This window comes from Rhamphochromis sp. 'chilingali' (genome assembly GCF_963969265.1).
Source record: "Rhamphochromis sp. 'chilingali' genome assembly, chromosome: 2".
In the NCBI taxonomy this organism is placed as follows: Eukaryota; Metazoa; Chordata; class Actinopteri; order Cichliformes; family Cichlidae; genus Rhamphochromis; species Rhamphochromis sp. 'chilingali'.
In genome coordinates, this window is record NC_137930.1 from 53,152,756 (window position 1) to 53,166,309 (window position 13,554).

A 13,554-nucleotide genomic window follows, 5' to 3' on the forward strand; every position below is an offset into this window, starting at 1 on the left:
TACAGGTCCTAAACACATACAAACACTTTTCTGCCTGACAGTTGTTTTTTGTTTGTTTGTTTGTTTTTGCAGGGACATAAACCAATCTATCTAATCAATAATCATTATTCTTGGGAAGTAATTATCTCCTCTGTAACTGTTGACTTATGTCTTGTCCTTGTCCTGTCTGCTCTTTTTGCATACATGGGCCTCTGTCTGAGTTTTGACTTCTGCTCATCTTCTCCTGGGTGTTCTTTTCTCCTCATTGTCATATTTGGTGTTTTGCTGGGTGCTAGATCTTCCAGATATTAAATCATTCAACTCTGTCAGCTCTAGTCGTGCTTTTGGACAAAAGCTGTTCATTGTCAGTGGTAGATCCTTTCCACAAGCCAAACTCACACACCTTAGACCAGGGTTAGGGAATCCAGGCCTCAAGGGCCAGTGTCCTGCAGGTTTTAGATCTCACCCTGGGTCAACACACCTGAATAAAATGATCAGTTCATTACCAGGCCTCTGGAGAACTTCAGGACATATTGAGGAGGTTATTTAGCCATTTAAATCAGCTGTGTTGGATCAAGGACACATCTAAAACCTGCAGGACACCGGCCCCCGAATTCCCCACCCCTGCCTTAGACTGTCAGGCATTTGTTTACAGACTTTCATACACTTTTGATTATTTACAGTACAGGGGTTACACTGATTAAGAAAACATTGCTGTTCTCCTGGCTATGTGTACAATTAGGTAACCCGAAGTTCATTGGGAAGATGTGATACTCCATCCATCCATCCATTCGCTTCCGCTTATCCTTTTCAGGGTCGCGGGGGGGTGCTGGAGCCTATCCCAGCTGTCATAGGGCGAGAGGCGGGGTACACCCTGGACAGGTCGCCAGTCTGTCGCAGGGCCAACACACAGGGACAGACAACCATTCGCACTCACATTCATTCGCACATTCACACCTAGTGACAATTTGGATTATCCAATTAACCTATCCCCACAAGCTGCATGTCTTTGGACGGTGGGAGGAAGCCGGAGTACCCGGAGAGAACCCACGCAAACACGGGGAGAACATGCAAACTCCACACAGAAAGACCCCGGCCTGATGTTGGAATTGAACTCAGGACCTTCTTGCTGTGCGGCAACAGTGCTAACCACCGTGCCACCGTGCTGCCTAGATGTGATACTCAAATATCAAAACAGATTAAGGTTCAATTTAATTCACTGTTTTTTGTTTTGTTTTGTTTTTTGGGGGGGGGGGGTTGTTTTGTTTTTTTAGTGAGAAATTTGTTAATTTACAGTGTAGAACCTAATGTATATCAACCCAGCAGTTTCATTTTTATTGGTCACCTTGATACAAAGCCTAACAATACAGTGTGTATATAAAAGATGGAAGGTGACACCAAGTGGTTTGGTAATTATAAGGAAAGTATCAAAGAGGCACATTTTGAGGCCTTAATATAAAAGGTTTTGGCTGCGGTCATGTAGAATTTCTTTCTGATTTAGAAGTTACTTTGATGAATCAAAGGGTGGACTACTAATTTATCAACTATTGGTAGCAAGGCTGGTTAACAAGCTGTATGCTTGAATTGTACTGCTGCAGCACAGAGACACAAAATAAGTGCTAAGAACGCACTAATAAAGTAACAGAAGTCACAATAAGCACAAATACCTGGAATGGTCTGCACCACTCAGCAAGCCGTAATATCAGTCAGTCTATTAAAATGCTACAGAAGGCAGGAAACACGCACGCGCACACACACACACACACACACACACACACACACACACACACACACACACACACACACAGTGAAGAGGCCCAGTTTAATAACTGACAGAAGAGGATGCTTACCAGACTCTGAGTGGCTCCAGCTGCCTCAGTCAGTGCAGCCATGCTCAGTTATCCAGGTGGATGAGTTATAAAACCTGGAGTTGTTATGAAAGTTGAAACTATCATTTTTTTTCTGTAAATGTAATCAAATTGACCAAAACTATGTCCTTTTGGAGGGAGCCTCAAGTGGCACTTAGAGGAACTGCAGTTTTTGTCATTTTGGGGGGTTTCATTTTTAATCTCTGGAGGTTGCCCCTTGGTTAATTCCAAATTTGAAGCCTTGACCTTCCCTCAATAATGCCACTGTCTTCTTTTTGTTAGAACCAGGAGTATGAGAGCGGTAAAGTGCTAAGTTAGTTGGTAATACAAGTGTTATAGCTTAGCGAGGCACATCACCAAAACTAAAGTAGACTTCTTGGATGGTCTGTAGCATCCAGCGTGTTCTGATATTTGTTAGATAATACCACTCAAAAAGACTTAAATGCCACAAAACGCTGTTGGTGGGTAAGATTCAGGGACTTGAATAAGCAGAGGTGCCGTCTAGCAGATGGGTAGTGCTTCCTCTGTGTCAGTATCTAGCTGTTAGTAAGTAGTCGTGATCCCCATAATGCAAATTTTGAGCTTAATAACATTTAGAAAGGGGAAAACAACCCATCCGCCACCCAGTTTTTATAAGAACTGGCTGTTATGTAGTGACGCAATCAGCAAGATAAATCATCCGACACATAAGATTGTCAGAGTACCTCAGGATGAATTTATCATTGGATTGCTTTGAAGTGCATTAATCACATATTGGCCATGATGAGTCTTGTTCACATTAATACCACTTTCTTTCAACGCCATGACTACAATGTTTTGTTTTGGGGTTTTTGTATTTTGTTCTCATCTGTTGATATGTGCTTGTATACTGTGTGTCCTGTCATCATCAAAAAAACACAACAAACTCTTTCTTCTCCAGCAGAGCCCATTGTGAGGAACGGCCGTCCTCCATCAGCCCACAGTGTCCACTCATTTCTTCACCAGTACACAGGCTCTTTTAAAAAGCCACCGCTCAGACGGCCTCAGAGCGTCATCGGAGGAGGACTAGGCTCTCTCATGGTCATGCCTCGCAATGGTAGTCGCCTTGGTGAGTCACGCCTAACCTGCCTGCTGTCAAATTTAATATTTGACTTTTATATTTCTGGCTTGAAATGAAGAAATAGCCAACGATTTCTTTTGTGACCATACGTGGAAGGTGTTGAGCTGCTGCTGGGCCTAAATTCCTTGTCATACCCATTTCTGTTGAGGGAACTGTATCACGCATGTGCTCAAAGAAATCATTGCTTTATGCAAAGATGCACTTCAATTTATCCGCTTTTGTGGCCGCATTTTTGTCCTTTTTGCAAAGAAATATAACTAAAAATAACGACTCTGAAAACCAAGTTTGCTGTCAACTTGGATTTTCAGCCCAGATACAAATTCAAAATATGAATAAAACCCCTGGAGGGAATGAAAATGCTGCAATAGTGTATGAATGAGAGCAGAGTTTTCTCAGGCGTGGGTAAATTACTCCGTGATGTATGGCTTTGTCTCATAAAGCCTGTGGCACTGAAATAAAATCTAAGTCAAACTCATTAAGAATATTTACCTCTTGTATATCGTCTGTCTGATACAGCCAGTAGCTTGATAAGAAAAGAGGGAGTCATAAAAGTGTCCGAGAGAGTGTTTTTCTTTCCTGTTGAAGTCATTATCTGGTGTTGCACCCTGCCCTGTTTTTACAGACCTGCTCCATTTGTCAACCCCCCGTGCTCTCTGTAAACTTTTCTCTTCGCTCATCTCCAGATATCGTCCACGAGAACCTGAAGATGGGGTCAGACGGAGAGAGCGACCAGGCATCCGGGACTTCCTCTGATGAGGTGCAGTCGCCCACGGGTGTTTGTCTGAGGAACAGAGGGAACAGACGCATCTCTGCGGAGGTGAGATTTGGCTCTGTGTTTTCAGAGCTCCGTCGTTGTCCTCGTGTAGCCTCTCTGCTTTGCAAAGTGTGGATATATTGTAGTGTGAGTCACTGCAGGGCCTACACTTAACTCAGTGGGACGATTGACTGTGTTGCCACACATCTCCTCACCCGGTGTGATGGTTCAAATTCCACTTTGTTAATAAGCGTGCGCTGCGATGACTTCACTGATAAATGACAATAGACCTATCTGTAAGACGCGAATGTGAGCTCCGTGCTGTAACTCGGCGTGGGTGTATTTGTGCAGTGTGTCATATACACACACTGCACAAATACACAAATCCTCGGCTCCTGTTGCAATGTGAGCAGCGCACACATAATGTTCAGACTGATTTCATGTAATGTTCCTCTCAAGTTGGTTTTGAAATCTACTTTAAAGAATCTTTTATTCGTCAGCACATCCACCCACCCAAAACCCCCTCTGATTTACTTCCTCTTTCTCAAACACACAGAGCCAGACATGGGCAGTTCGATTGCGTTTCTCCGGTGGTTACATAATCTCAACACATTACAGAAGACATCTCACTGTAATTGCTTTTATCTAAAAGGCATTCCATTTTCCCACAAGTATTTTTTTGGATCCAGGGCGTTTATTTCTGCACATATTAACAACAGTAATTCTTTTCTATTTCATTGATTTATATTTTTGTTCCTACATGAACATGATTCCAAAATAGTTTCCTTTATTAAAGCTGTATGTTCAAAGCCAACAAGAAGAATCTGTGGCATGAATCTGATTGTTTCACATACTGTAGATTACAGAGATGGACACAGAGTACCTGTGCAACAACAACAAATAATAAACACAAATGTGTGTTTGTGTTTGCACCCCCTGTTTTGTGTTCTCATGGATCATTATGATGTCACATGGAGGTGCCCTACCCACCTGTTGGTCAAACAATCTATTTGCTAGGTGCAGCCAATCAGAAGAAAGTTAGCCTTATCTCTTCCCCACATAGAGACAACATTTGACAACCTCTTCTGTACTTAAGACTTCTGTACTCAATAACCATGAACCATTTGAAAAGGTTCCAAGTTTTTATAGGGTAGCTGGATAGGCCGAGGCCAGCCTCACTACCTTCTGATGCACACCTTTTTGTAATTTTGTTCTAACAGCAGGCCTGAAATATGACGCAAAGAGCTCAGTTCAGAAAAGACGGTGAAGTGTTAGTCCTGGTAGGCTTTCAATGGGTAAAGAGTCGCCTTGCCTTATTAAACATTCAAAACTGGTCTAGCAGAGGCAAAGAATATAGCTGTGGAGCCAAAGATGGGCGCATTAAGTCTGCTTTAAATAAAAAACAACTTGTTATGTATGTTTTTATTAGTCCAGTTTAACTTATTGTAGATTTACTTTTACTGAGAAACAAATGTTACTTTGACTCAAGCACGCTACTACTACATCAAACTTTGCAAAACTCATTTATTCCAGTGATCCGCAGATATCTGTATTAATTCATATCTGCAAGGAAATGGTGACGGATTGTCATCATCATCATAGAGAAGTTTGTCAAACAGCTGTTTAAAGTTTTATTCTTTACATATAAGCAGAGGTAACATGTCATTTTACTGTTTCAATCAATATCTGACCCGATCCCTCCCAAAACCAATAATTGGTCCCTTTAGCCCAACGTAAGCTCTACCAATAGGACTTCAGGCCGTGCAGCTGACATAAAGTAATGCAACGAGCCGCCCACTTTCCCCCTGAACTGTGGCAGGAGTTACTTCATAACATCGCCATTCTCAACTCAAATTATATAAAAAAAAGCATGACAGGAAAATAGATTCATATCCATCCATAGTTTTCATTTCCTTTTTCTGCATCACTGTTTTAGACACTTTTTCACCTTCTGTCTTTCTCTTTTTCAGAGACTTATTTTTCTTTGTGTTAATACAAAATATAATATAAAATGCAAAGAAAGACTTTCCAGTTTTACATAAAAGGAGTCAAAGGAGAGGAAAAAAAGAAACTGTAAGGAAAAGGGCTTCCTTATAGTCTTGTGTTTTTATAGGTAAAGTTGATGCCACTGAACCACATGTTTCCACACTAGCTGCTGGGTGGAAGGAAAAGTTCTGATTGAACAACACACACTTCCCTCCTTCTGTTTATTGGTTGCTTTGATTGCAACCCCTGTGGGAGTTTACAAGCAGATAGCAGCATCTGCACAGACAAACCAAGCATGCAAACCTGCACGAGTAGAGGGGAAAAAAATGCTTGAGGTTTAGTTAAGCTGCATTTGAGGCTGCCCACACAGAGAGATGATACATCACCTCTTGCTGCTTTTTTGAGCGTGTCTGCAAGCAGCACACCTCACACTTCCTGTGACTGTTTCACAGCCAGATAAAGTTTTTAGTTTTTTGGACACGCTCACAGTTCTACTTGCAGCTTCTGTCAGCCCAGCAAATCCAGTGTACTGTTTGAATGAACAGAGTGATTGACTGCAGGCTTGTTGTTGATGAAGTGATCCAACAGTGAAATCAGTGTGCGGCCTTGTTCTTTGTCCCCTCTGTGCCACTGTGACACTTGGAGAAGGGACGGCAGAGCAGAAAAAATAGGAGGAGGAGCGAGGACGTCCCTTTGGGCTGGTCAGGTAGCAGATTGTTCTCCTCGGACTGCAGTGGAAGCAGTGCCATTTTGGGATTACATCACGAGGATTACTGTAATACGGTCCAGATGGGCCCCTGTTGTAACAGATTAGGACGAGTTGATTGGACAAACTGGAGGGGGGTGGAGGGGTTGCAAAGGTCAGGTGATGGACGGCATCACTTACTCTGAGGACAAGCCACCAATCCTGGCCCTGCACACTGAAACCACAGAGCAGCAGAGCGAAATCTAATGTATATTCTTAAACAAATAAAGACAAGCAGAGTTCCTGTTATGTTGATATGTGCAGAGTGCTTTTGTTTTCTCTTTTTGAGAATCCAGAGCTGTGGTGTCTTTACTTAAAAATGTTTTTGTGAACAGTTAAAGCTAAAACAATAAGCAAACCTCTTTATTGCCTTGAAATGAATGTTTTTATGAGTTTGTATTTAGTTTGTACGCACACAAAACAATAGAGATGCCGAATCTGCACCAGGATGTCAACTTGCTCCAAGTTTTAATGAAGACTACACTTCCTGGAAGCTGATCACATGGCTAAATGTGTTTGCTGTTAACAACCACAGAGCAGAAAGCTGACTCACAGTCACCGTTTAACGCAAAGGCTGAAAGTCACCGATCCTTCTAGAAGTCGGTCAATTTCAGTTTACGGGTTTATGAGCTTGTCTCTGAACTTGTGTTGAAATTTGAAAAAGGTTGAGGTTGCGTTTTGCTTCTGTGCGTGTTGGCTAAGATGGAGGGAGGAAGCAGTGGGGTGTCCGGTGTTACCTCAGAGGGAGTGGAAGTAGATTTACAGAGAGAAACGTGGGATTAATAGTAATCTAACAAATAGAGGAAATGCATGATGGGAAGAATCCAGGTGTTAGATTTTAACTGTTTGATTGTATTATGTGTGTTTGAGGGATTTTTATATAAAGAATCATTAGAATCATGCTTTCTGTGCTTGTTTTACTTCTTTAAAAAGACTTACCCTGAACTCTTAAGGGCTCCACATACGGCCTTTACCATGAACACAAGTCTAAAACTGTCACTGTGTGGCTGCACACGCACGTACCACACTGGCTTCTCTGTTAACCGGTGAGGCCTAAAGTACACCCACAGATTCTGCTTGTTTACTTTGGGTTTCTGCCATTTTGTATCCAATCAGAGGTATTTATTCAAAGATTATGTTGTTTGCTAAGGGTTTGTTTGTTTATTCATTCAGGTTGATATACCGACTTTTTTTTTTTTTTAATTGAGTTTTCTTGTTTTTGTGTAGGACCTGAACAAACGTTTGTCCCTGCCAGCTGACATCCGGATACCTGACGGTTACCTGGAGAAGTTTCAAATGAGCAGCCCACCCTTCGACCAGCCGCTGAGCCGACGCTCCCGCAGAGCATCACTGGTGAGAAGAACAAGAGGGATTAGAGGGGAAGAAGTAAGAGAGAAGGTGCTGAAAACACACGGGAGACAATTACAAGTTGTCAGAGAGGAGACAAGTGCAGAGTGATACTGTAAACAGGAAGTCGGCCTATTGCACATGTCCTTCACCTTGAAGCTGGACTTGCAGGGGTCACATCATTGGCTAATATAGTCAAAGGAGCTTGCAAAGAGAAGCGTCTGGACTTCTTTAAGTTGCTTGAAGACGTTTCGCCTCTCATCCGAGAAGCTTCTTCAGTTCTAAGGTCAAATGGTGGAGAGTCCCAGATATAAACCTAGTGGGAGTGACCCCCCACAGAGGGACAAAAGGACCCCCTGATGATCCTCTAATCGCCTGAGCCAAGGTGGGAAACTGGGCGTGGGTCCCAATCAGCCAGAGTTTCGGGTGTGTTCATTGTGAAACCTGGCCCCATCTTATCATGCGAATTCCTGAGGTCAGATGGCCCAGGATGTGAGTGGGCGTTAAGGCGTCTGGGAAGGGATCTCAAAACTGGATTATAGATGGCAGAGAGTTGGTGTCGTAAACCCCCGCCTCTGTTCAAAGATGGTCGCTCACAGTGGACATAGATGGCTTCTTTCACTCCTCTTTCAAACCATCTGTCCTCTCTGTGCCAATTTTCACATTTTGGACAGAGAGGACAGAACTGAAGAAGCTTCTCGGATGAGAGGTGAAACGTCTTCAAGCAACTTCAAGAAGTCCAGACGCTTCTCTTTGCAAGCTCCTTAGACTACGATGACCTGGATGACTGAGAACCTTCACAGACACATTGGCTAATATACTCTCCTTATTTTTGGAATTTGGTTGAGAAAAATTACGACAAAATGGTTAAAAGTAAAATGTGCATTTAGTTCATTTATTTAGTCATCAAAGTCATTGCAAGCCTAGGAATCTGGGCCAAGATGGAAACACAGAGAAATTCCCTGTGTGGTTCACTGGAAAGCAGGTTTATTCTTGCTGTAGTCGTCCTTGTGTGTGGTGCAAGCCAGAAGTGATGGCACAACTACTGGCTTGTTGTGCATCTCCCAAGTTTTGTAACCTGTCGGGCACATCGTGGGCGGTGAGGTTGGGCTGGAGGCACAAACCCTGTGAGCTTTTTGAAGCCACATCAATGCAGTGCATTTCCATATGGCACAGAGAGCAACGGCTGCACTTGGAAATGATTACATGCTCTGCAGAATCCATCATTTAGGCGAACAGGAGAAGGTGAGACAAGCACACCTGAAGTGTGAGTATACACTCACCAACCACTTTATTGGGTACATCTAGTACAGGGTTTGGCCCTCTTTTGCCTTCAGAACTACCTTAATTGTTTGTGGCACTGATTAAACAAGGTGCTGGAAACATTCCTCAGAGGCATTGGTCCATATTGACATGATAGCATCACATCATGATAGCATGTCTGCAGATTTGTCAGCTACATCCATGATACGAATCTCCCTTTTCCATTACGTTAAGGTGATCTATTAGATATCCAGTGACTGTGACACAAACTGAACTTTTGACACAAGGTAGAATTGATCCACGCTTTAATGTTTTTGCACCAAATTGTGACACCACCATCCAAACGTCAGAGCAACAGTTGAGACTCATTAGCCCAGGCGAGGTTTTTACAACTTTTCTTGGCCATTTAATGAAAATTGTAGTCTCAGTTTTCTGTTCTTAGCTGACAGGAGTGGACCTGGTGCGGTCTTCTGCTGCTGCTGCTGCCGGTCTGCTTCAAGGTTCCACTTGTTGTGCGCTTCTTCGTACCTCGGTTGTAATAACCTGAGTAACTGTCGCGTTCCTACCAGCTCGAAGCAGTCTGGCCATTCTCCTCTGACCTCTGGCATCAATATGGCCTTTCCTCCCAGAAAACTGCTGCTTACTGAATATTTTCTTTCTTTCAGACTGTTCTCTGTAAGCTCAGAGATGGTTGTGCAGGAAAACCTCAGCTGGCATTTTTCAGCTTTCAGTTTCTGAAATGCCCAGACCCGCCCATCGGGCACCAGCAACCACATTCAGAGTCATTTAAATCACCTTTATTTCCCCTTTTGATGCTTAGTTTGATCTTCAACAAGTCATCCTGTACATGTCTACATGCACTGAATTGCTGATATGTGATTGGCTTAATAGATAACATTCAGTTGACCATGTGTACCTAACAAAAGCAGCTGATGACTGCATATCTGTTGTATAGCGAGTGCATCAACCATAACTGCAGCTTCAGTGGCCATCCTGCCACAGTGATCACACTAGCTCATGACCCCTTGAGGATGGGTCTTGAATAAGTGATCTCTTCATGTCACCCGAATAACCACGACACCATAAACTCAATAAATAATTAATTTCCCCAAAAGTATTCATTAATTAATGTTGTTGGTGTTAGCAGTGTGTCAGTTTTTAAGTACAACATTCTGTGTCACAGATCATTAAAGATCTGCTTATTGATTTTTACATTATTGGGAGTTTTTAGTAGTAAATTCTAAAAGGCAGAGCCATATTTGCTTCAGGGTTCATCATATAGCATTTTGCAGATAAAACTGTAATAACATTAAAAACTAAATTCTTTCTTTTGGCAAAAGCGACAGTGAAGAGTGCTAATTTGAGAATCAGGGGTGGACCAGAATGAGAGAAATGGAAGCAGAGCAAGAGTCAGGAAGTGGCTGCACATGGATAAAGATAGCTCTGAGGGTAATGTTTTATTTAAATGCAGCAAGAAACAGAAGTGAGAGCGTCAGAGTTCACACCTTATCCTCAGCCGATCAGAGCTCATCCTCTCAGCACTCATTTTTGTCACGAGCCTGAACGATTGTCCTGTGCATCTGTCAAAAGCAGAACAGAGGAGTAAGTAACACTCGGCCTCGCCCAGGCCCAACTTTATTTGCATACACACCCCTTTGCAGAGTTTTTTCAAAAGCACTGACTGGATTTGCTCAGATGATTGGCTGTCAGACCTCTCAGCTTTTCTGGCGCTGGTCTTTATCCAGTGCACAGGTCTGTTTAAGCCTTGTGAAGATGCTGGCTTGCAGCAGTGACAGTTATAGCTGGTTATAACTGAATAGTTGTGAAGCGTTTAGTGATTTATTATGCGTGGAAGTAATGATTGTTTCAGTTATTATTTATCGTGGAGAATATTGGGTCAATTGATCAACCAATCCTTGGTATATTAAATGATGAGAGTAGGAAAATATGATGTAAAATGACACAACCGTATGGGATTTCTTCACAACCTCAAATATTTTTCTTAGCACACATAAGAAACGGAGAAAAATCCAAATATTAGAGAAACTGAAACTAGCTATTTTTTTATTATATATTTAGCTCAAAAATATAAATGAAAACATGTTGTTTGTTCGACTCGCCCATAGACACGTTGTAAAAAGCCATCGGGTCTTTGTCACAAGCAATTAGTCGGGATGCTGGTTTGGTTGTGTGACCCCCACGCCCCACTCTGTGATGCTGCAAGGCCATCATGAGGATTTGTCCTGGTGTGTGTAAGCCTGTCACTGCTAATAAAGACACTACCCTCATTAATGCTGTTTGTCCTTTTCTTCCCTCCAGTCAGAAATTGGATTTGGGAAGCTGGAGACCTACATCAAACTGGACAAACTGGGGGAGGTATGTGGCACAGTTTACCTTGAAAGCCTTTCCTTATCACCCCAGGTGCAAACGTTCTCATAGTGAGTGATTAAAGTGCACACAGGCACAGTTGTGGAGTTTACTTTTAACCTGAAACACTGAACCCCCCCCCCCCCCCCCTTCTTTTCCTGCTGTATAGGGCACGTATGCTACTGTGTACAAGGGGCGGAGTAAGCTGACAGACAACCTCGTGGCGCTGAAAGAGATCAGACTGGAGCATGAAGAAGGAGCACCGTGCACGGCTATCCGAGAAGGTACAAAAGATTTTAGCCACAGAACGCTATTTGGTCACCAAGCAGTCAAATATAAGTGCTTGAACTTTTTTTACTTATATAAGCTGATTTGTTTTACGTTGAACAGTGACGTTTGAACATCTGCAGCAAGATGGAGTGCAAAAAACAACTTAGTTAACTGAAATAGAAAAGCAGATTTTAGAATAAATGCTCCTAGAAAACAACCTCAAATACAAACATACAGGTCGTGCCTGTAGGTGGTCAGGTCTGTAAATATATCCCAGCACGAGCAGACACTGGTAGATTTGGAATTTTGTGGAATTTTTACACAAGCCGAGTCTGCACATAACAGAAAACTTAGCAAGGACCGATTTTAAATCGTATCTTTATCCACTTAGTTACACTTAGATATTAGCTAAAGATTACACAGTTTAACATGCTTGAAATAATATTTTTGCACCAACAAGGTGATTCCCAAAGAGCTATTAGCCTAAAACTCTTTATGTGGTGTGCAGTGTGATTAAAACAAATTTGAGGAAACTGCACAAGTGATGATTGACAAACGAAGTGATAGACCTAAAAAAATGTGTCTACAACAGATGAACTCAATTTTGAAGTCATATCCTTAAGAAATAGGAAAACAGTCCAGCAAAGACCTGTCACATGACCTGAGAGATGCATCTGGCCCTGCTTGTTGTTTGCTGAAGCCTCATCAGACGTGGTCTCAGTGGACGGAGAGCTATCAAGAAGCTATTTGTCAAGAAGAAGAATAGTGAGAAAATGCTGTGGCATGCCACATTACACAAGAAGTGAACTGAAAATCACTGACTTACACGTCGTACGAAGTGATGAAACCAAATTTGACATTTTTGGTTCAAGTCGTTGTCAGTATGTACAGAGAAGGTCAGGAGTGTCTGCATCCATCTGTAAAACACACTGGAGACGCTGCCATGAATCAGGGCTGCGTTTCAGACAGCGATGTTGGAGATCTTGTCAAAATTGGTGAAATTACGAATGCAAATAAAGTCCGATTTTGATCGTGCAGTGCCTGACTGGCAGTGTGTGTTTCTGCCAGTGCAGTGAAAGCATACCTGGACAGAAAATCACACAACGCGACACTTAGTCACAGACTGACCTCGGCTTTATTCAAGCATTGACAAAGAATTGAATACAAGGCAGCCAACATCCAAAGAAGAGCTTTGGATGTCTTTCAGAAAGAACGTTTCCTGAAGATTACTTACAATTCTACAAACTTTCTTTATGCCTTATACGCCTCATTTCCATTTATACTTTTAATAAATCGTTGCACCTATTTCCCAGTTTCCTACCAAATGTAAAGAAATGAGCCGTGGCTTAAGAGTTTTGCAAAACACTGTATTTCAGTGTCATCTTCTGGCAGCTTGAGTAAATTCAGTTTGCGCTCACTGACGGTGCTTTGTGTTTTTTTAGATGGATAAATGTATTTATTCAAGTTTCTTCATCACCAGGTTTAGCACGTTTCACAAAAAAACGTTGAGTTTGTCATCTTTGAGAGTCTATATGGATCCTTCACTGGGGTTGAACTGGAGGCATTTTCTTCTTTTATTTTGCAGTTTTATGCGACCTTATATGGAGAGCGGTGTTGGCAGCACACTCTTGTTTTGAGACTTTGTTGATTAATTTGAGCCAGATAAGCTATCTTTGTAAGTCTCAGACATTTTTGTAAGATTGAAGGATTTATAAATAAACCTCTCTTGGCTTAATCAGCGTGAACACAGAGGCATCAGAGCAAGAAGTAAAGCAAATGTTGGTTAATGTTACTTTGAGAGAATAAAAAATAAGCTGAGTGTAATCACACCCTTGCTGTAACAGCTGTCGTCTTCTTCTTCTTCTTCTTCTTTTTT

The 13,554-nt window shown here is 42.2% G+C and overlaps 1 protein-coding gene across 2 annotated transcripts in view; it reads left to right on the forward strand.

Annotated features, from left to right (window-relative positions):
* Positions 1-13,554, forward strand: part of LOC308393038 (cyclin-dependent kinase 17-like) — a 36,566-nt gene that overhangs the window by 17,663 nt on the left and 5,349 nt on the right. Inside the window, exons 3-7 of one of the 2 annotated variants that reach the window (XM_080876469.1) lie at positions 2,767-2,934; positions 3,630-3,763; positions 7,659-7,784; positions 11,361-11,417; positions 11,578-11,692. In XM_080876469.1, coding sequence (XP_080732595.1) covers positions 2,767-2,934; positions 3,630-3,763; positions 7,659-7,784; positions 11,361-11,417; positions 11,578-11,692 — 600 coding nt within the window. The remainder of the gene's footprint in view (positions 1-2,766; positions 2,935-3,629; positions 3,764-7,658; positions 7,785-11,360; positions 11,418-11,577; positions 11,693-13,554) is intronic. The other variant, XM_080876470.1, reaches the window with a different exon arrangement.